General features: G+C 41.7%; 1 protein-coding gene across 1 annotated transcript; it reads left to right on the forward strand.

Annotated features, from left to right (window-relative positions):
• The first annotated feature begins 819 nt into the window (after positions 1-819).
• LOC147818721 (arrestin domain-containing protein 3-like) lies at positions 820-3,350 on the forward strand. Its single transcript, XM_087175871.1, has 6 exons — positions 820-1,139; positions 1,232-1,292; positions 1,409-1,580; positions 1,785-1,872; positions 1,957-2,213; positions 2,856-3,350. The coding sequence occupies exons 1-6, from the start codon at positions 881-883 to the stop codon at positions 2,982-2,984; spliced, it is 966 nt and encodes a 321-aa protein (XP_087031997.1). The 5' UTR covers positions 820-880; the 3' UTR covers positions 2,985-3,350.
• Positions 3,351-20,786: the final 17,436 nt, after the last annotated feature.

Genomic DNA, 20,786 nt, shown 5'->3' on the forward strand with positions numbered 1-20,786 from the left:
TTAAGCATTAGCATTAACAGCTGTTTACTCACCTGTCTAGAACAAATGTTGTGAGTTTAGCATCAAACTTCATTCCTTTACTCACCAAGAGCTGTCTTAAGGGGTTGAAAGCAACAATAATGTTAACTCTTGTCTGTATTACATCTTTTCTTTTACTTAAGTTAGCAAGCTGACCAGCTAACCCCCCGAGAATCACGTCACTTTCCGATAGTGACTCACTGCGGCCTCCAATATCCACTGAAGGCACAGCGAGGATGTATTATAACCTCTGGTATTATCAAGACAATGATGGCTGAGGCTCTTGTTGACAGTCACCACCATATGCTCTGGCAGTAGTGAAAACTTACAAAAGCCTCTTTAACTGTACAGTATCTGAGTCAGAAGAAATCTCATGTTTCTACTCTGTTTTATAATGCATGTTGTGTAACCGACATATAATACTGTCTGTGGACAAAGATAGAAGGAATGCTATGATTTTGTAAATATAATGTCATTGATATGTTGATTATGCAGTGCTGTAGGCTACTGTGGTTTTGACAGTTTTCAATTGTCTTCACTGAGGAATACCAATTAATTTTCACACATATAGGCCAGTCAGTGCACATTGTCAATCTCAATTTATTTAGCCTAGTTAAGCCTACAAGGCTGCTGGCTAGAGTTACCTGTGTGAAAGTGACACCTGCAGCTCTTAATCACGTGATCATGTGTGACACAGATACAGGTTCTGCTACAGTGCATAGGCAAGCCTTGCCAGCATCCTTGTTCATCAACTTAAGGTCCCACTGTGGATCCATTAAAAACGGCTTCCAGTTAATTTTTTGCACTAAAGGCGGCTGTCACTCCACAAGCTTTGGGAAGGTTATTTGATGTAAATCTTATCATGACTGTAAAGCATCTCTCGGTGGAGTACAACAAGGTCAATGAACGAGGCACCTTCTCACCTGGGGATATTATCACTGGGAGAGTGATAGCGGTGACCAACAAGGAAACCAAAGTGCAGTGTTTTCTGGTCAGAGCCAAAGGAAAAGCCGAGGTGACATGGCATGAACAAGAAGGACTAACCACAGTGGTTCACAGCGACAAGAAGAAATACTTTTATTTTGAACATATTATTCTTCAGGATAAAAACAAAGGAGATGGTTAGTATGGTCTCTCTCTCTTGTGCCAAAAAATGGCTCAAAGCTTCTGATATGATGACAAATGTACTAACACAAAAGTTTCTTTTTCAAAGGTTCAGAAATCATCGGCCCTGGGAGAAATGTGTATCCATTCACCTTTAAGATTCCCAATATGTGCGTGTGCTAATAACCTCACCCTATATATGAAATTTATATTGAACATAAACACCTCCTTACCAGCTGCTGAACTGAAATAATTTCTCTTATTTATTTGGATCATTTCCTTACAGAGTTATGCCCTCATCTTATGAGGGGAAATGGGGCAAGATTACATACAGTTTGCGAGCACAGTTGACTCAGTCAATCTGGCTTGTCCACAAAACCAAGACTGAGTTCCCTTTCCTGACCAAGGCTGAGTTCCCCTTTGCCTCCAAATCAGAAATGATAATAATCGGACTTAAGGTACGGAAGTGATCTTCTGTTAAACTTGAATGAGTTTTTTCTTTTACTTTCTGTTTTCCACTTGTGTCCAGTTAAATTTGTAATAGCACTTTAATGACGAGCTATAAAATACTGTAATAGAATACTGTAATAATCAACTATCCACCTGATGCCAGTTCAAACTGGTGTACAGAGACTTGGCTTACTGACAGATTATATCTTTAGGAGCAACAATGTGCGACCAGGATTTCATTTTTTGGCTCTGGAAAAGTGACTATGAATGTTACCTCAGAAAGAATGGGAGTGAAGCAAGGTAAACAGCTTTCAAAAAGAATGAACTGATATCTGTGAAGTGGCCTTATCTGAAACGTGAATGTTATTTTCCTCCTAAAAACAGGTGAGGCAATAGGAGTCTCTGTAGAAGTTCTCAATGACTCGACGCGCACATTAACACCCAGATTCTACCTGTGTGAGAAGCAGACCTTTGTTGCTCAGTCAAAGAGGACAGTGCACTCAAATGACATCCTGTTTGGAACGGGAGACTCTGTTCCAGCTGGGACCAGTCAAACGATAACCAAAGTGATGAGTATCCCTCCACAGACCCCCCCTACCTTCTTCAACTGCTGCATGATGAAGCTGGAGTACAGACTCAAGGTACTAATGCTGTGATCACATATACAGTATAATGGGATTATTATCACAGTTTTGTCCACACCCGACTCCATTATTTAATCATATCTTGATTAAATACTGTGTGAGACAATGCAAATGGTAGCACCCCCTGATTTTAGTGTTCTACCAATGAGTATTGATGCCAAAAGAGAAAATCCTTTTTCTAAGATGTCATTGATGCCATGAAAAATACATTTGGCTTGGGGATAGAGTGTGTTACAAAACATTTCTGTGGAAGACATTTTGTGACAATAGCACCACACACTGGCTGTATGACGCAGTGAGACAGAGGGAGACAGAGAGGGAGGAGGAGAGTCGTTATGGCTTGTCCACACACTTTATGTGGAGACATTTAGTGAAAAGTGTCATATTACTATAACTGCCACCAGCTCAAAATCAATGCTTTCAGTATACACTGGTGTAGTGACTGAGGGACAGAAATCAAAAGTAATTAAACTTTTGATTTCAATGAGATTTTCTTTCATTTAAAAATGAAGTATTTGTATGATTTTTTACTGAATTATTATGGAATTTATATAAAGTTAAGTATATATGCATATTTCCCCTGTATTTGGCATGCATAAGCTAAAAACAGTATTAAAAGCTTTGTTTTTTTGTTTACAGGTCACCCTTGATGTCCCGCTGGCAAGAGACTCAGAGATCAAACTTCCTCTCGTCATTCTGTTGGGCTCACCAAAACCACATCAGCAAAAACCAAAGAGATCCATCTGGTTTAGAAAGCTCCCTGGATAAAAGGATGCATTAGACCAAGAGACAGCGATGCACATGCTGTATGACAGCACTCAAAATAACAACTCAGAGTAAATCCGTCCGTTCAGTGTAGCTGCATTTAACTAAGCAGATGTTTTCTTGGGGAAGTTCAAACTGACTGAAGCTCTTGAGAATTTGCTCACTGTTTGTTCTCGTGTCCACTAGATGGAGATGTATGTCACTTAGTTGCCTGTCAGGTTCATTTGAAAGGACTTAAATCCAAGTACTCAGATTCTTTACTTAAGTAAAAGTACTAATACTACAATGTAAAACTACTCCATTACAAGTAAAAGTCCTGCCTTTAAAATCAAAGTACAGGGTAATTAAAGTATCACAAGTAGAGGTACAAATTCCTGAAAATATTGTTATTGACATACTGTTATTGACATATCATCATATATATTACATCATTAGATTGTTAATACTTATGCATCAATGCATACATTTTACTGTTGCATCTTGAGGTGGAGCTTGTTTTAAGTTCTTTATATACAGTTAGGTAGTTTAGTCCTCCAAAGACTCATGAGATGATTAATGATGTGGGAAAGAAGAAAAAAACAAAGTTCTGCAACACAAATCTGTTTTAATTTTCTGGAATATTCTCTAATCTTTGCTTCTTTAGTAAGATATTGGAAAATTTTAGACCCTTGAGCCTAAGGCTCTTATTTAAACGAAACCATGTGAGAAGTTTCATGGGGAAATGTCTCTTTTGTGGAACTGCTTACAACTTTCTGTCATCTAAACGTGACAAGAGGCCCCATCTCAACGTTGCTTTTGTGTGTTTTTCTGGAAAAGGTTCACAATCCAAAAAGCTAGTTAGTCTTTGACCATGAATTCTCTTTTATAAGTTTACAATATGTTTTATGTTTGTATGTAAAATCTTTATCTGAAACTTAGTAACTACACCTGACAAATGTAGTGGAGTAAAAGCACAATATTTCCTTGTGAACTGTTGTGAACAAACTAGCATAAACTGGGAAACTGGTTATTTGAATAAATTTACTCTCCATAAAAAGCTGTATAAAATGAATATAAGATAAACTTGTTAAGGTGAGGGAAGGTTGCTTCTCTATGAGACAATAGGTGATGTGAACAGGTATGAACAGTTAACATTTGAGAAGTCATTCATTGTCTCCTCACAATCATGACTGTCGAGAATGAACATTCACACACTACAGCCGAGAGACAAACAATGAATCAGCGAGAGCTGAGAATTAAGCGTTACGGAAACGTCCTTGTCCATGGACTCATTTTGCAACAGAGAAAAGTATTGAACAAAGGCACATTCATGGTTCGAACAGTACATGTGTTGCCCAACCAGCGGTTCCTAAGTGAAACCAGGCCCATGTTCTTGACAGACTCAGAGATCTTTCCCTGCCCAGGAGGGGAAACATGTTGAGAGCTGAGCATTTTATGGTCAGGATCCATCCTGGAAACATTAGATTTGGCTATTGTGACACCACATACAGCACACCCACCTATCCAGAGAGAGAGAGAGAGAGAGAAAGAGAGAGAGAGAGAGAGAGAGAACAGTGTTTGGTTCTGACTCAGCACAAACAGATCCTGATGATTTCATGTTCATCCCACAAAACAGAGAAGAAAACCAGCAATGTTCTACTCTCACCATTAATAATACAAAAGCACAAGAGTGACCAACAAAGGCTTCAGATTCCACTGGCCTGCTGTACAAGGCCCCTGCACTGATATTCTGGGAATTGAAAATTAAAGTCATATTTCAGCTCACAATTGACTTGTCATCATGTATCATTTAAGTCTATTAGAGAATGTATCAATATTTAAGTGGAAACATCAAATGTAATTGAAATAACATGTCAAAAATGACTTGAACAGCTTTTAATATATAAATTACTGTAAGTAACTGCAATAACTTTGGCAGTATGATCACTGTTTGGGTAAAAGAGGACTGACAGCTCCTGACACAACTCAGAAAATGTTGGACACATGGAAAATACTTGTCTGAATGTTATGTGATTGAACAGAACGGAAAATAAATTTGCAGTGTGGTTTTATGTAGCGCAGTACCCAGTACAGATTTAGCTAATCCATGCCTCTACATCTGCATGAAGATATCTGCAAAGCAGCAGTGTGTCTCATGTCTTTAATAGAACAGAATAGAAATGTTGAGTGTGGTTTGGTATGATGCAGAACACGGTGTGACAGATTCCTTTAATCCCTGAATCCTACACCTGCATGAAGACGTCTCCAGAGCAGCAGTTTGGTTCATTCTTGGCTGCTGTCATGGCCTTGGCTGTGCCGTAGCAGAGCCTGCCTGGTAACCAGTCTGGCTCCGTGTACAGTGTGCAGGCTGTCAGCCAGCCAGCTCCCTACACACACACACACACCACAGCCTTGCCTGGTTTTGGAGTAGGGAGGTGTGGCCTCTGGCACCCCCCACCTCCATAGCCAGAGCCAGTACCATGACAACCATGCGGGCCTGCTGGCGACTCCCTGTCTTCATCGGCCACGGTTGCCATGGTAACTCCCCACGGGGCTCCCGCAGATCAGCGGGATGGGCGTCCAGTTGACTAACCCTCTCCCAGCTGGGGAACGGCTGAGGGAGAGTGAGGGAGTGGAGTGAAGGGGAAGGGAGGGTGCGTGTGTGTGTGTGTGTGTGTGTCTGTGTGTGTGTGTGTGAATGTGTAGGATGGCACAGCAGAGCCTGAGGAGAGAGAGAGAGAGGGAGAGAGGGAGATAGACAGACAGTATGCTAAAAGAGAGGGAGAGAGAGGAAGGCGAGAGACCTCAGAAGGAGACACAGGAGACGGCTAGTCTGACCTGCTGAAGCCGCCTATCTCTGCCCACATACAGACTTTAGCTTGCCAGTCTGAAAGCAGAGTGGACAGAAAAGCTTTGATGGGAACAGTATGTTTCACAATAGTCACAAATATTTCTTCATTCAAATTGTCCTCCTCTCTTGGGATAGCAGGATCAGCACACCCTCAAATAAACATCCTCACCCTTTGAGCTTACTCTAACCCATCAGTCACAAAGATTCTTCTACCAAAAAGTGTGTTTCTGTCATCTTCCTTCCATTTTCCAATCATGTCAGTGACAAGTACCACTTTTTAGGTTTGGACTCTGTGTAATAGGGCCACAGATGGCTCTGTGTCTGTAGTGCGGTTGGAGAAAGAAATGGCATCACTGGGTCCGTTGGCTGGAGAGTACTGAGGGGCTTTTTCTACTCTCTAATTGCTCCAAGCTGTGTCCCTTTGAAGGCCCAGAAACACAGATTTTCATGTGTGTGGAGGAAAAGGAGAAACCAAAGCTGAACCTACTTTAAACCAGTGTAAATTCAGTTAATGCGTTAACGTTGTTTTTCCTGTTAAATATTAACCATGTTGATGTTGTTTTAATACCACATAAAAAGAAAGAGGTGATTCGGTTAAGTTCATCATAATGAAGTTTTTATTTTGGAAAAGGAGAGAGATAAACTTCCCATAGTAAACATTTTCTGATCTATTGTAAGTGCAGAAAAGTTTGATTTCTTCTTTTTCATATAAAATCCTTAACATATTTTAAACGTATAAAAAAGTGACACAAGGCAGTTCCGTCAGTGTTACAGAAGGCAAGTTGCCAAAACATTCTATACTTATTCAAATAATCTACAGTTTCTCAGTTTATTTTCTCTAATGTACGTGCAGTAATACTTCTATCCTAAAACTAGCTCTACATAAAGTGTGTGACTATATTGTGCACTTGTAGTGGTAACCTTTGGAATTACAAATTGTTTTACTGTAAAAATCCCTTGACACAAGTTGTTTGATTACACAAAGGATATAAAAACAAACAAACAAACAAACAAACAAAAAAAACACTTAAATTTTATTTATGAAACTCAGAGAAGCAACCTCCTCTGCATAGGTGGACATTGCATATCTTGCAGCCGAACACACTTTCGTGTCGCAGTCCCTTGTTGGTGCAGTTCCTGCAGCGACGAGAGCGTTCTGACATGCGCTCCAGGCGGTGTCCGTACTCTATGGGTGAATCGGCGTGTCTCTTGCGCGCTGCCCTCTCCATGCCCCTTGCCCCTTGGTAGTCTCCGATCAGCTGCTGTGCCAGTCGCACGCGGAAGTGGCGCTGGGTGAACTGCTTGCCGTTGAAGCCCGCCGGCGGGGTGCCCCCTCGGCTCTCCCTCAGGATGATGTAGGCGTTGACGATGCACAGATTCACGTAGAACCACAGGAAGTAGCGCCACCACTTCTTACACGGCCTGCCAACCTGGTAGCACTCCCTCAGCTGGTCACACAGGTTCACTCCCCTCATGTTCTCCTGGTACAACAGCAGGGGCAGAGGTCGGGGTACACCGAAAGACAAACCTGAGCTGTCCATGCTGTCGCTCTCCCCCTCTCCATCTGTCTCACGCTGCTGCCGGCCTGGATTGATACCCACAATCCCTGGAGCAGAATTGGTAGAGAGGCAGCTAACCATCTTGACATCCCGTGTCACTGTAGCAACCAGGTTGCCACGCTGACACTGGTAGAATTCACCCTGGGACAGCTTTCCAACGTTTCGGGGGCGGAGGACCTCTGGGTAACCTTTGCGCCCCGGCTGCGTGGGCCCGCAGGCGTACAGTCCATCCCTCAGCAGCCTCTGGAGGAGGGACACTGAGGTGAAGAGGCTGTCCATGAAGAGATGGTGGTACTGACCCTCCAGGCCACGCACCAGGGAGGTCACCACCCTGTAGCCCAGGGAGGCCACTGCCTCGTCTTCACTGGGCTTGCCTACGCAGATCTTGGCCCGGTGGCAGTAGCCTGAGCGTGAGTCACACAGCATCCACACTGTCAGCCCCTTCCTCAGGGGCTTGGAGGGCATGTACTGGGTGGGGGAGAAACGTCCTTTCATGACAATGGCACACTTGTCTATGGTCAAACAGCGGTTGGGCATGTATGCATCCCACATGGTGTTCTCCACCACATCAAGTAGAGGCCTGATTTTGAAGAGACCATCGTATCCACGCTCCCCCCGCACGGGCTCAGACTCACGGTCACACAGCTGGAGATACTGGGTGAGTTTTTCAAAGCGCCTGGCTGTCATTGTTTTTTTAAAGCCTGCATTGCCTATGAAAATGTCACTTGCCCAGTACATGCCGGTGTCTGGAAGCTGATTGATGCCCATAAGAATGTTCAGACCTACATAAGCTTTCATCTCTCTGACATCAGTGGGGTGCCAGTGGGGGTCTGATTTTCCACTCCTCCTTTGCCGATAGAGGGCGTAATTGTTTGTTTGTTCTACCATGTGTTCAAAAAGAGAATCTGGGAAGAGTATCCGGAAATAGTCACGGGTGTCAGCATCATCCCCCAGCGAGTGCTGCGGGCCGCTGACAGCGGAGAATGGTTCGATTGAAATTACCTGGTCAGGTTCACCCCAGAAGTCTGGAGAAGTGCAGTCCTCGTCCAAGTCATCTTCAAAGCTGAAAAAACTCCTGCGCTCCTCCTCCTCCAAATCGGAGAAATCAATATCCGAATCGTTTGAGGTGGTATCAGAGCAGTGAGTGGAGGTAGAATAATAACAGTCCTCTGCGTACTCCTCCTCGTCGTGCTTGATCCCATTACTACCAGTGACCAAAATTATGTTGCAGCCTCCTCCTGCGATGAAGCTGGCCGCGTCTGCAGTCTCCGCCGCGGCTGCTGCTGTGCTCGTGAATCCATTCTCGCCCTCGCCGTCCTCCTCCTCCTCCTCCCGCACTTCGTCTTCCTCGTCCGAGTCTGGCTTTCTGTACGGTATTTCAAACCACTTCACATCGGCTGAAAGATTAAGCGGAGAGTCTTGACTGTCGCACACGGTGCTACTTTCTGTGTCCGCGCTAGTTTCCAAAATAGTAAAAAGCTCTCTCCCTTTTCTTGCCGTCGCCATGTCGGGGTATTAAAGTGCCCCTGCATGAGTCTTTTTATGTATATTTTTTCACTGTGGAAAAATAATCGCACAAACCGGTCATCCGAAATGAACTGATGTGCACTTAACGGCAGCCTCTTCTCAAAAACTTGCTGGTCGTGGACCTATGCGGCGTCTATAAGCTTGATTCTCATTGTTTCCGCTCCTGGTTTTTCTGGGCTTTGTAGCGCAGTGTGGCCGCAGACGTCAGAAGCTGCATGCATGTCCTGCTTTGTAGGGCGTTTTGCGACTGCAGCTGGTGGGGTTGCTAGTTCGCTAGGCTGGCAGATGGCCGCTTGCTGTTCTAATGCCCGCTGGCATTCACCACTATCAATATGCCGGATACCCATCTCTGAGGCCGCGGAGATACAGAAACCACTGCGTAAAATCCAAACATCAAAAACCATATACTGTCAATCAACGGTGTCACCTAATAGTTGAGGAATACGAAAACTTTCTTATAGCCATTGTACACAGCTCACAAACTGTAAATGCCCTCCTTACACATAAGTACCTTTTGTTTTAAAGTTTATTAAGACTTTTATAAATGCACCTTAAAAAAAAAAAAGTGGGAAATGCGTAAAAACGCACACAGTGTGATTAAAATGCAATGATGGCTGTTTCCACATCACACAGGAATCCCTATTCACCCGTTTGCTAAACAGACTACACACTGAACTCGGGCAGAGAAGCAGCTTGTTCATTCATAAACATGCTACTTCCCTCTGACAGGTTCCTACATGAATCTGAAGCCCTATAGGCTATTGTGGAATTAGGGACCTCCCTCTATTTTATGAATGTGGGCAGATACTCTTGTGTTTTACTCCAGAACTGGGGTTGAAGAGCTCTCCCTGATGAGAATGATTGATCCGCTGCAGGTACTGCCTGCATACCTACAACATGCTCCCCTTTTCTGTATTACAGCCTGTTTTTAATTTTGATGGTCTGTCTAAATATTAGGCCTAACTGAAAAGTGCATGCCATTGCCAGGTACCTTCAAGCACCAATCCTGTAAAATCTGTACTACTACTGTAGCTGTGTTTATCATCATCAACTCCACCATGCGCATTTCAATGTCATTGTTTAGCTCTGCTTATGACCTGCAGTCATACCTGTGTTTAATAATTAATGGAAGAATAAACAACCCACAACATCCCCTGCCTTATTTTGCAGTTTTATCCCTCAGGTGTAACACCCCTGTGATGTGCAGAGGGAGCTCTAAATAGCCTTTGTGATGTGTGATGTGAGACAAATTTCAGTGGATTGTCCTCTTAAAATACTGAGTCAAAATCCAGGATTTTTTTTTTATTTTTTTTACATTTTCTCACCATCACTGTAATGCAAATAAAATTGTATCTGTTGTTTGATACAGTGTTATTGACAACACATTAGCACTTTCTATCAGTTTCACTACAGCAAAAGGCAGGAAATGTAAAACAAGACCATTGTGTTTGACTTAAAAACAACAAAACTGTGCTCATGGATTCCTTGCTGGCTTGGGAGGAGACTAGTAAAATCATGTCTTCTTGTATGGGGGGATGGGCTGCAGGAAGGGTCCTTTCCAAATTCTTTTAGCTGTGGCCTGAGTCTACATGGCTGGCTGAGCACTGGGTTGCTGCCCCTGGGCCCTGCAGCGGAGGCACGATTTATGCGTCCTTCCTCACTAGCTTATTGCACAGATTCTCAGTGGTATCATATTGCCTGTCTGAGCTACAGGCCTTACTGCTGTTTCTGTCTGCAGAGAAGGAACTGAAGCTGTGCAAACAGCCTACACTGGGAACCAGTATGTTAAGAAACAGTGGAAAATGAGGGAGGCTGTGGACCTCCAATATCCAGCCCAAAAATAGAAGTAAGGAAAAAAATGGCTCACTCCAGCGTTTCCAGGCCCCTGGAGCAGAGTACTGCAGCAGACCCCTCAGAGACTCCCGCGGTGGGGTGGAGAGACGCCGACCAATGGGGGCTCAGGCGTTCAGTGTGTGTGTGTGGTTATCTGTGTATGTGTGTCTGTGCGGCTAACTCAGCTCCTCCACAGCTCAGATCCTTCTCTCGTGGATGAGTTCAGAGATGGTTTCTCTCTCTCTCTCTCTGTGTGTGTGTGTGTGTGCGTGTATCTGCCAGCATGTGAGCAAATGGTGCAACCACTGCAGCCTCTGCTAAAGACAGACCAACCCTTCTCTCTGTCATTCCCTGACACAGTGTATGCTGTGTGTGTGTGTGAGAGAGTATGTGTGTGTGTGAGTGTGTGTGTGTGCCTGGTGAGGGGCTTATTAATAGTGATGTTTTCTTCCACCGCCAACGGCATCCTCAGTCTCAGCTGATGTGATTGGAATTGGGAAGGCAAATTATAAGTAAGCAGTATGGTGGATGTGTTAGTGAGTAATTCACTTAAAACAGAAGAGAAATCACAGTCCTTCACACAGTTGGTAAAACCGACTTGAAGTAAACTAGCATGCATTCTTCTCGTTCTTGAACTGCAATATCACACCTCTTCAGACTTTTCCATAACCTCTCTGTCATCTCCTCTGCTGAAGTGTTGCCTTCTACTCCATCTTGCTGTACATCTCGACAACCCTATTATGTGTGTGATCTGTAATACTGACCTTGAGAAACACTCACCTGGTTGCCCCCTCCTTTTAGGCAACAGGGGTACACTGCCCTCTGGTGGTAGCTGGAGAGAAGTTAGTGTAAGGATAGTGTTTCGTTATGTGTGTTTCATATTCATTATCAGATGATAAGCCTTATACCCTAGTATATCCTTTGGTAACATGGTTGAGATCATCTATGCCATTAAGTAGAGGTGCCATATTTTGCTGTAAAATACATGTTGTAAATATCTAGTAGCCTATACACAGAAGCCAAGAATCAACTCACCAGTGTTCTTGTTTGCCAATGCTGAATATACAAATAGCTCAGAATGAAACATAATGACAATCAACATTTATTAAATCATACACACATACACACACAGACATATATAACAAAAGCTATCTACTCTCTGTATGACAGGTGAAGATATACTTTGTGATGGTCAACAGGTTATGCTACAGAGCAAATAAATCTTTATTTAAAGGTAACCACTAGATGGCAGTAGAAGACAGAATACAGAGGCAAGAGTCTCAATTATACCGATGCTTATGCTTTGAGTGTGTACAAAGTTCTGTTACCAGAGCAGTGCATTTAAAAGTTTTAATTAGAGTATATTTCTGTGTCGCTGTGTCTCACATACAGACCCAAGATCTGACTTGGCTCTGGGTTGTCAGACCATGTGTTCCTCATTACGCCTGTTGTGCTGGACCAGGACTAACAGACCTGGTCAGTGAGGCTTTGGCTCTGGTCTTGGCTCTTTCTCGGGGCCTCTGCTGGTCCTAGTCAAAGCCAAATTCAATATGTGACGTTTCCTGAACATCACAAATCTTTTTCTATTCATTATAAGGTTATATTGGCTGCCATTTTAAGGCACTAAGTGGAAATTGTCTGTTCTAGGAAAAAGTGAGTTAGGTTAGGTGAGTTCATTATTGTGAAAAATGCAAGTATACAAGAAAGTTGAATATATCTCTGTTGAATATGAAACCCAGTTTCTGCTTGTTTCGGCACAATCTGTTCTTTGTCACCATGCCTAAAATTTGTTTTGTGAGTCCACCCCTGGATGGATGTACAATTAAATTGCTATTATCATTATGTGTTAGCACACCTCTGTTGGATTCAGATGGCTATAGACCACCTTGGAGGAAACCACTCATCCTTTTTATATCCCCTGCAGAAAAATGAAACCACGAACAGCTGCTGCTGAGAGAGAGACAATGAATGAGACAGATTTTAGGTGCTTAAGAGAAGCAGAAAAGCATTCAAACTCTTGTGGCTCCAGGTTGTTTCTTTCCTACACTCACAGTAGGTCTACAAGTTTAGATGTCCACTCATTATTTTTGTTCACAGATATTGTTTAAACTGCTCATACTCACAAGTTTGCATTAATTGATGTTGCTTTCTGTTACTGAACTGATTTGCAGGGTGGTATTTTGATAGAAAAAAAGACAGTTTTTATGTTTGTCTTTGTCCTCAAAGACTAGTAGTATTAACGTGGATATATAATAATCACTGTTCTACGACACATAGGCTACTTATCAATTGGACAGAAAATTAGGAGTCTTCAGACCCCAGTGAGGGAAATTGTTCAAATTGACCTCTCCAGCGGATAATTATTGGTTTGAATTACTGTCCGTTGTGAAATGTCCCCCCATGCAGAAAACATGCAGTGCTGTCATATTTGAGGAACCCCACTTTGCGATCTACCTCTGGCAAAGAAGATGAATGTTGTTTTTGTTGTCATGTGACACAACACTGAACGACAAATTCCCACAATGACGCATCAAAGACCACAAAATATGGCACATTTGGGGATTTTGCAGGAGTGATTTGTCTGTTACACACAGAGAAGGACCGGAACCCCCTTTTTTTTTTCCAGACAGGAATAAACAAACACAACAATTGTTTTGAAGAATGTGTCACTAATCCTCTAACATATGTCAGTAATTTGTATTTGTCCATGGGAAACTGAGCATTGCTTTTGGTTTGAAATGTAATTAATGCTCTGCATGGGTGAGAGTTGGTGCATAGTGTTGATCATTGTGGTATCCCCTCCATTTCAATATTCTGCTGTGATTTTATTATTAACAATAAATCATCTGTTTGCATCGGAGTCTGCTAGATTACAGGAACTGTTTACATGTTGCTTTTAATTGGATCCAAATGGCCTGGTTGGGAAAAATATCAACAAATGGGTTTTGGGTGTTGGTACACAATCATTTATCAGTTAAATAAATGATGTAAAAAACAATGCATTTCATTTCACTGGCAGATGACTGTGTCTCACATGGAAGATCCACAGTGTTTTGTACCAACTTGCCATCCAAGGATCATTCACAGCAGTTATTAACCAACAGCACAAAGTCAAGACTATAGCACAAGTGTCTGGTAATGGCAACTGCCTGTTTCTTTAAAGGGTCATTGTAAGAGTATTTTTCTCACGCCTAAACTCCAAAGGTTAAGGTTTTTCTGTTTCTTTTATAAGCATCATGTATAGACAGATGCAGTACCAGTGAGTAATCATTTGAATCTTACTGATAAAACGAAATCTGAGTCATTTGGGAAAACGAATTTCCCTTGAACTTCAAAAGCAGCACATTAATCCTGATGACAAATTCATTTTTTTGCCAACGGCCCACATGACACAATCAATATCCTTTGTGAGCCTTTGGTTCGATTCTTTTGTAAGAAGTATTCATTAATTTGATATTTGAAATGCTACCTGCAGCCAAAGTCTGACTTGTTGGGGCTTGACTGCACTCAGATATCATTCGGCAACAAGCACGTACTGTCACAAGGGAGATGATCCATTATGCAAATGACTATAAATTCAACATTTTGAAAAAGTCAGGGGATCCTAAAGCAGGGTTTTTTTTTCTTTCTTTCTGTTATCACATTGTCTAATTGTCCTTTCTCTTGAAAACCATTACAATCACAGCTGCATCAGCACTGGGTATCTTTGCTTTGCTCTGTAAGATTTACAGACTTAATTTGAGATCGGCCTCACCAAATGCCAATGACCAGTTGATCTGTGATGGGAAGTAAAACGCTCCCAGAACTGCTGCTTCGTGCACATCCTGATGTCAAAGAAAGTTATTACTCAAGGAGGATTGTAAGTCTCTTTTGCTCTCTTTGTGTCTTTCTTCTTCCTCTGCAGAGTAAATCAATAGATTCTGCAGTCCTGTTAATACTACCCCCTCACGTTAGGTGAAGTAAAGGAAGGAAGTGACCACATATGGATCTTGTTACTGTCCCTTGATGCACACTTCAGGTCACAGAACAAGGGAGTGTGTGGGGTGATGCATGTGTGTGTGAGAGAGGGACACGCTACAAATGTCTGTAATCCTGGTGCACAACCACTACCTCTCCTCTGAAGTCATATCTCTAGGTACTTACCACTGTAATTGGTACTTCCTATTGGTAAGTACTTAATGTGGCCACAGCTGTTATATTTGATGTTCACAAAAAAAGATCCATTTGTATTAATCTTTTTTTTAAATTGTTTTATACTAGTGTTGTTCATGCAGCCTACACTGGATGGAAGGGTAGACTGTGAGAGACACACAGTGACTTGAAAGAAACATGTCTGTATTCAGCCACTCTTTTAAAAAGAGGTGCCTTAAGATAAAGACCACTTTCTTAAAAGGAAATGACTAATGAACAGATTTTTTAATCTGAGCCTAAACATTCTCATGACTTCAGCGAACAAAAGGAAAAAAAAAAGAAAGAAAAAAGGAAAGTATTCCAAAGTGAGGAAAACTAACATCTCTCTGCAAGTGTTTGGACTGAACACAAACTATTCCCCGAGCTCTCTGTAAGCCATAGCTGATTATTTTCAGCAGTTATCAGTGGGAGTGGGAGCAGTTAAGAGAGTGAATAATACATCTGCATGTGACATGTGTTTGTTTCAAACTGTCAAGCAACACTTCCATAAGAGACAAATGACAATATGGCGTGTATTTCATTTCGCTTCTCAACCTTGGCTTTTCAGGTCCACCTCTAGAAAGTGTGAGTTTGTGAGTATATTTTTCTACAACATGACTTCAAAGAGTGGAAGAGGCTCACCTCTTGCTGTAATAGGTAACTACAACAAGACCCAATCAGATGAGAGGCATTGCTACTCTTTCAATGTATATACAGATATTTTTTCTCTTACTGTTGCTGCTGCGGAGTCAAAGCCAAGAGCGGGGAGGCCTGTTACTACAAGACATCATCGCCCTCTCTCAGCCTGAGTCATGTCTGAAAGACTAGGAAGGGACAGAGGAGCCTTTGTAGCACTCTCAGTTCCCACATCTAAAAGTCTTGTCTCATCTGGGTAGGAATATTTTGTCTCTTCACTTGAAGCATGTGCAGTTTTAGCCGAATGATACTCATAGACAAAAACAGTGAAGGGTCGTCTGTCGACCGACAAAATTAAGAATTTAAAAATGACAAAACACTGAGAATATGTGAGTTTTCAACTTGTAGATTCAAACAACATATATCTGAAAGACAGCTGTGACATGTTGTGATTAGTTGTTTTGCTGATGATTTTCCTCCTCACTCAGCAATTTGAACCTCTTTTTTTTTTTTTTGTCATTACATCACATACCCGTCGCACCCATGGACAGAGAAAAACATAGTGGCGGTTGGGAAATTCGACGGAGCAACCGGAATAAAAGACAAAAACAATGTTGTTAACAATGTGGAACTGAATAATTTAGACCAAGTACACCATCAGAGGGACTGAAGATGTGTTGGATCATAACATAAGAGGGAGTCATTATAATATTTCCCACACAAACTGTTCACTGTTAGTGTTGCTTAAGATGATGAAACACACAGTCTGACCTGTGACCCGCGCACATCACTCAGTCTCTTTTAATTTGTAGTGAAAGTATCAGTTCCCGGATGAGTAATGTACAAACAGGCCTATCATCCTGAGTAATCCTTATTTATTCATCATTCTTATTCTTACGCCTCAAAAGATATTGTATGGCTTTAACACTATTAACTGCCTCTGAATACATAGGACACGCCAATATCTTCTGTGTATATCACCTCAGTTTTCTCCCTGCAGCTTTTCCACCGTATGAACACGTTTCAGTGTGAAGAGAGGTCAGTCTGCATGGTATGTGCCGGACGATTATGTTGAGAAAATAAATAAATAAAAAACAAATACAGTTTACATTTACAAGAGGATTACTCATCCTCTTGCTTGTGTGATCTGACTGCCGCATGTTGAAAGGTCCCGTGGAGGAGAATCATTCAGTGGGTAATTTTTTTCTGTGTACATAAACATTGTGAGGAACTAAAGCTGTCAGGGTGTCAGTGATATTTGGAAGCTTCTTTCTGTGCATGGAATCCCAACACTAGATTTCCTAGTGTATTGTGTATATTGAACGTTTACTTATAGATATGCAGTATTGTAATGTTCTGACTAGGAATGATGCTCAGTTACATTGTGAGTAGGAGGTTAAAAGCTATATATTTCTATATTAATGATAGATTACCATGATTCCCAAAATGTGACAGATTCTTGCCATTGAAGAATCATTGTACATAGATATATAGTTTTTAACAATTGTAGGATCAAAAGTTTTGAGACAACAATATTTAAGAGTAACTCATTTTAATTCTGAGACAATGAGAGCAAAATAAAGATGAAGGCAGACAAGCGGTGTCCATGTGGCACACTGCCTTTTCTTTTCTGGAATATTTCATGTGTCAAAAAAAAAAAAGAAAGAAAATCACAGCCAATAAGTGACAGCAGAATCTGTGCTCTGTGTTATTCGCAGCACTTCATCACCAATGTGACACAATACTCCCGCGGTTTTTGCCAAATAATTGAATTACTTGAACCTGGAGCTCTCCTTTCATTTCACTAATTCATGAAACATGTTAATCTGGGCAGAGAAACACAATTTTGACAGCTTGCAACGTTTCATTTTCATCTCCTCGCAGGCCCAGCCAATGACTCGCAAACGGTGAGAGTCAGTGAGTCGACTCATCGCCTGCCTCCCCCGACCTAACCTTCGTCATTTATTCTCCTCAGTTGAACTGTTTCTGCCTCTGCAGCATTGCAGCCCAGGTGAAGAGAGGGGTTTTAGAAAGCTGCCTTATTCTGCTACAATGTCGACTCTTGCACCTCGCAGATGTGATGGAGGTTAGAGGGACCACGGCTTCATTATCTCTCCATTATTGCCTTCAAGAGGAGCGAGTATTGGTGGAGCTATCAAAACCCAGAGTCATGTTTGAGCAACACCCTGGACATGGGTGAGATCACAGGAGCCATTGAGGGGGGCCACCAAGTATTGAGTATGGAGATAGTATCCTCTATCATCCACTGCTTGTTACTGAAACCTTATTACACAATTCTTCTACAGAAAACAAACAGCCTCCACAAAGCACGACGGCTGTTTCCCAACAGAGAGGAGTGTTATTTTCATTGCACAGCACCAAATCCTGTGGTCAGCTGAGTGTGAAAATGGTGATGTTTGTGGCCCAGTACAACGTCACTGTGTTGTTGCATTGCTCCAGTTTACATCATTCAGCCGGAGAACATTTACTGTAAATTGAACTAGTGTTGCGGGACAATGAATAAAAACAAATGATACACTTGTAGACTAATTGAAAACATTTCTTTTCTGTTTAAGTTTATGCTCTAAATCCTCACAGACCCACTGCATTGTGTACAGTCTCTGGTATAAGACATTATTCATCTCATTATTTCTCAATTTGAGGTTACACCAATGAGTGTGACTGAGATGGGCATCTGACAGAATTTTTCAAACTAAGGATTTCAAGCTAGTTGGCATGTTGACATTGGACAGATGTGCCTCACCACAGCTCTGTGAGTAGTACTGCCATCATGTGTGTTACTGTGCCAGGATGCGCCTGATGTGATCAGTCTACAACTGCGCTATGCTTTACTCCAGTGTTAGTATAGAACAGCAGTCAAGCACCAACTACAATATGCTTATGCTACCTCTGTTTTTATGGTGACCGGTAAAATAGATGAAACTCTACAAGTCACTCAAAATCAGTAGTAGACTGAGAGAAATGTGAACCTGAGAAGAGGATTAGAAACCAATAAAGTCAGTCATTGATATGTGGGAGAGTCATGATAAATCAAAGATGTTTACTAAGTCTTTTTGTGGAACAAGGGAAAGGCTAATTGCCTTCCACATTGCATTGTGCAATCCCTAATCTTTAATACTTAGTGACTGTGAGAATAGAGTCCATTTCGTGATGGTTGAGGATTTCTGTGATGCACGGGCCAGGATTTATTAAGTGTCTTGAAAATGGTGATTATTAAATGATCATAATCAAATTTCCACTTAACACAGGCCTGGATTGCTACTCGATGTTATACAGCTGTTAGAATATGAATGTAAAGCAATTTAATAGTGATTAACAGAAGCTGCTTAATGTGGACAAATGATATAACAGGACTGTGACATGGCAAAATCCTGTAAATAAGAAAAAAATTGTTTGAAAAAACATTCTTTAGCCAAAACCGGGGGGAGAAAGCCAGCAAAAATAATAGGGTGTTTAAGACTCCATTGTTACTTGACCAGTTAACGTTTGACAGGCTCACATCACATCCCCTGAATGAGCCTTTGCTTTTCAAAACAGACCTCTCCCTATTAATATCTGAAAGAGAATGGTGGCTTATATGATTTCACCTTATAAAGAAGGTGTAGTCTCCATTTGTGCTTTGGAAAAAGGAGGATTGTTGGTTTCCCAGAGGTGAAAACCCAGACTGTGGGCATAACGAACCAATCTGTGTGCATGTTTGCTTGTGTGGGTTTGTAAATGGGAGTCTGGATGTATATGTTGGCCACATACCTGTACATGAGAACATGCAGTGTGTGTGTGAATCGTGTAAGAGCTCCAACATTTGTCCAGTGCCTGTTTCCGCACTGCTGATGTCTGATATTACTGTTCTTCATCAGCAGGCTTCACTCAGCTGTACGATCGCGAGCTGTTACAGTACGTGTGTTGTTCCATCAACTGCACGGTTCCTATAGCAGCTCTGAGAGATGAAGTAGAGGAGCACATGTCCCAGTTCATGTCTGGAAACCTGCCTGCTGGACTCGGGTGAGCATCTCAACTGCCAAAATGGAAACAGTCCTTGGTCTTCCTGGAAGTGATAGAGGACCTTAACACTCTGGTAGTCAGAGACACGCCACACTAAATGGACTGAAATGTAGAATCCTTACATGGAAAAAAATTTAGAATAGTTTTGTGAATCATCTCTCTGAGTTTTTGAGTCACATTAAGGAGTGTTCAGATTGAAATAAAAAACGATTTTTATCTTGATTTATTCACACAAATTTTACCACTGGAGTGCTTTTGCAATCTGTGTTCATTCCTCACCAACAGGCAGTCTTTGTTTGTTCTCCAGAAACACTGACATGACAGACATTAGCTGTAGCTAGCTAGCATCATATTCATTTTCTCTGTGTGTCCATAAATCTTGGTATTATGCAAATTTTTCACTCAAGCGTAAACATTTGCAGCTGCTGCAGACACAAACAGCTTTGCTTTCCGTCTGAACACATAGTATAAGGACATTCCTGTGTTATATGCGGTGTCATGTGTTCTGTCTTCCACTTTCAGTAAGCCTGAATATAGGTCAGGTAGAGTGAGAGTGAGATGACTGGAAACCATAAAAAACAGGTAGCTTTGATACCTGTGTGGCTCAATAGCCAAAACCGGTTTTGAGGTTTTGAATACACGTCATTATGTCATTGTGAAATCATACACATCATCATCATTTGTTATGATGACAATGACTAAACCTTTCTTAGGTTGCTGCTTTCACATGGGTTACTGTGCCAAATTCAGGTGTGTTCAAAGACAAGTACAAAACCTGTACAAACTCAATGCAATTTTAAAGGCAATAATTACTGATAGCATTTAATAGGCAGAACAAGTCTAAACCCTGAGGGCCATAACAGCTTTTATATCGTATGGGAATTTTCCCAGAGGATTCGAGAGTCTATTTTTGAGGCTGGAATGACAAATGAGGAAGTGTTTTTCCAAACGCTAGAGACACAGTTGGATTTTGCATTTTATTGATGGTCTACATACATCAGGCATGCTGGTGTATTGTTTTATATTTTGAGAGTTGTGTATAAAAAAAGGTTAAAGCTTCATAGAAAGACAAAATACACAAATACATTTGTAACTTCTGGTGTGTATGTTTTCTTACCTGTCTTCTTACACCAAATTATTTCACTGGGATAATGAATAAATAAAAAGAAAATTACAAGGTATTAACTCTACCCTGAACTGACATGTTCTCAATCGTTGCCTTGAAAA

The sequence above is a fragment of the Seriola lalandi genome, unplaced genomic scaffold (genome assembly GCF_002814215.2).
Source record: "Seriola lalandi dorsalis isolate HSWRI2012SDOR001 ecotype SW California unplaced genomic scaffold, Sedor1 jcf7180002054517, whole genome shotgun sequence".
Classification (NCBI taxonomy): Eukaryota; Metazoa; Chordata; class Actinopteri; order Carangiformes; family Carangidae; genus Seriola; species Seriola lalandi.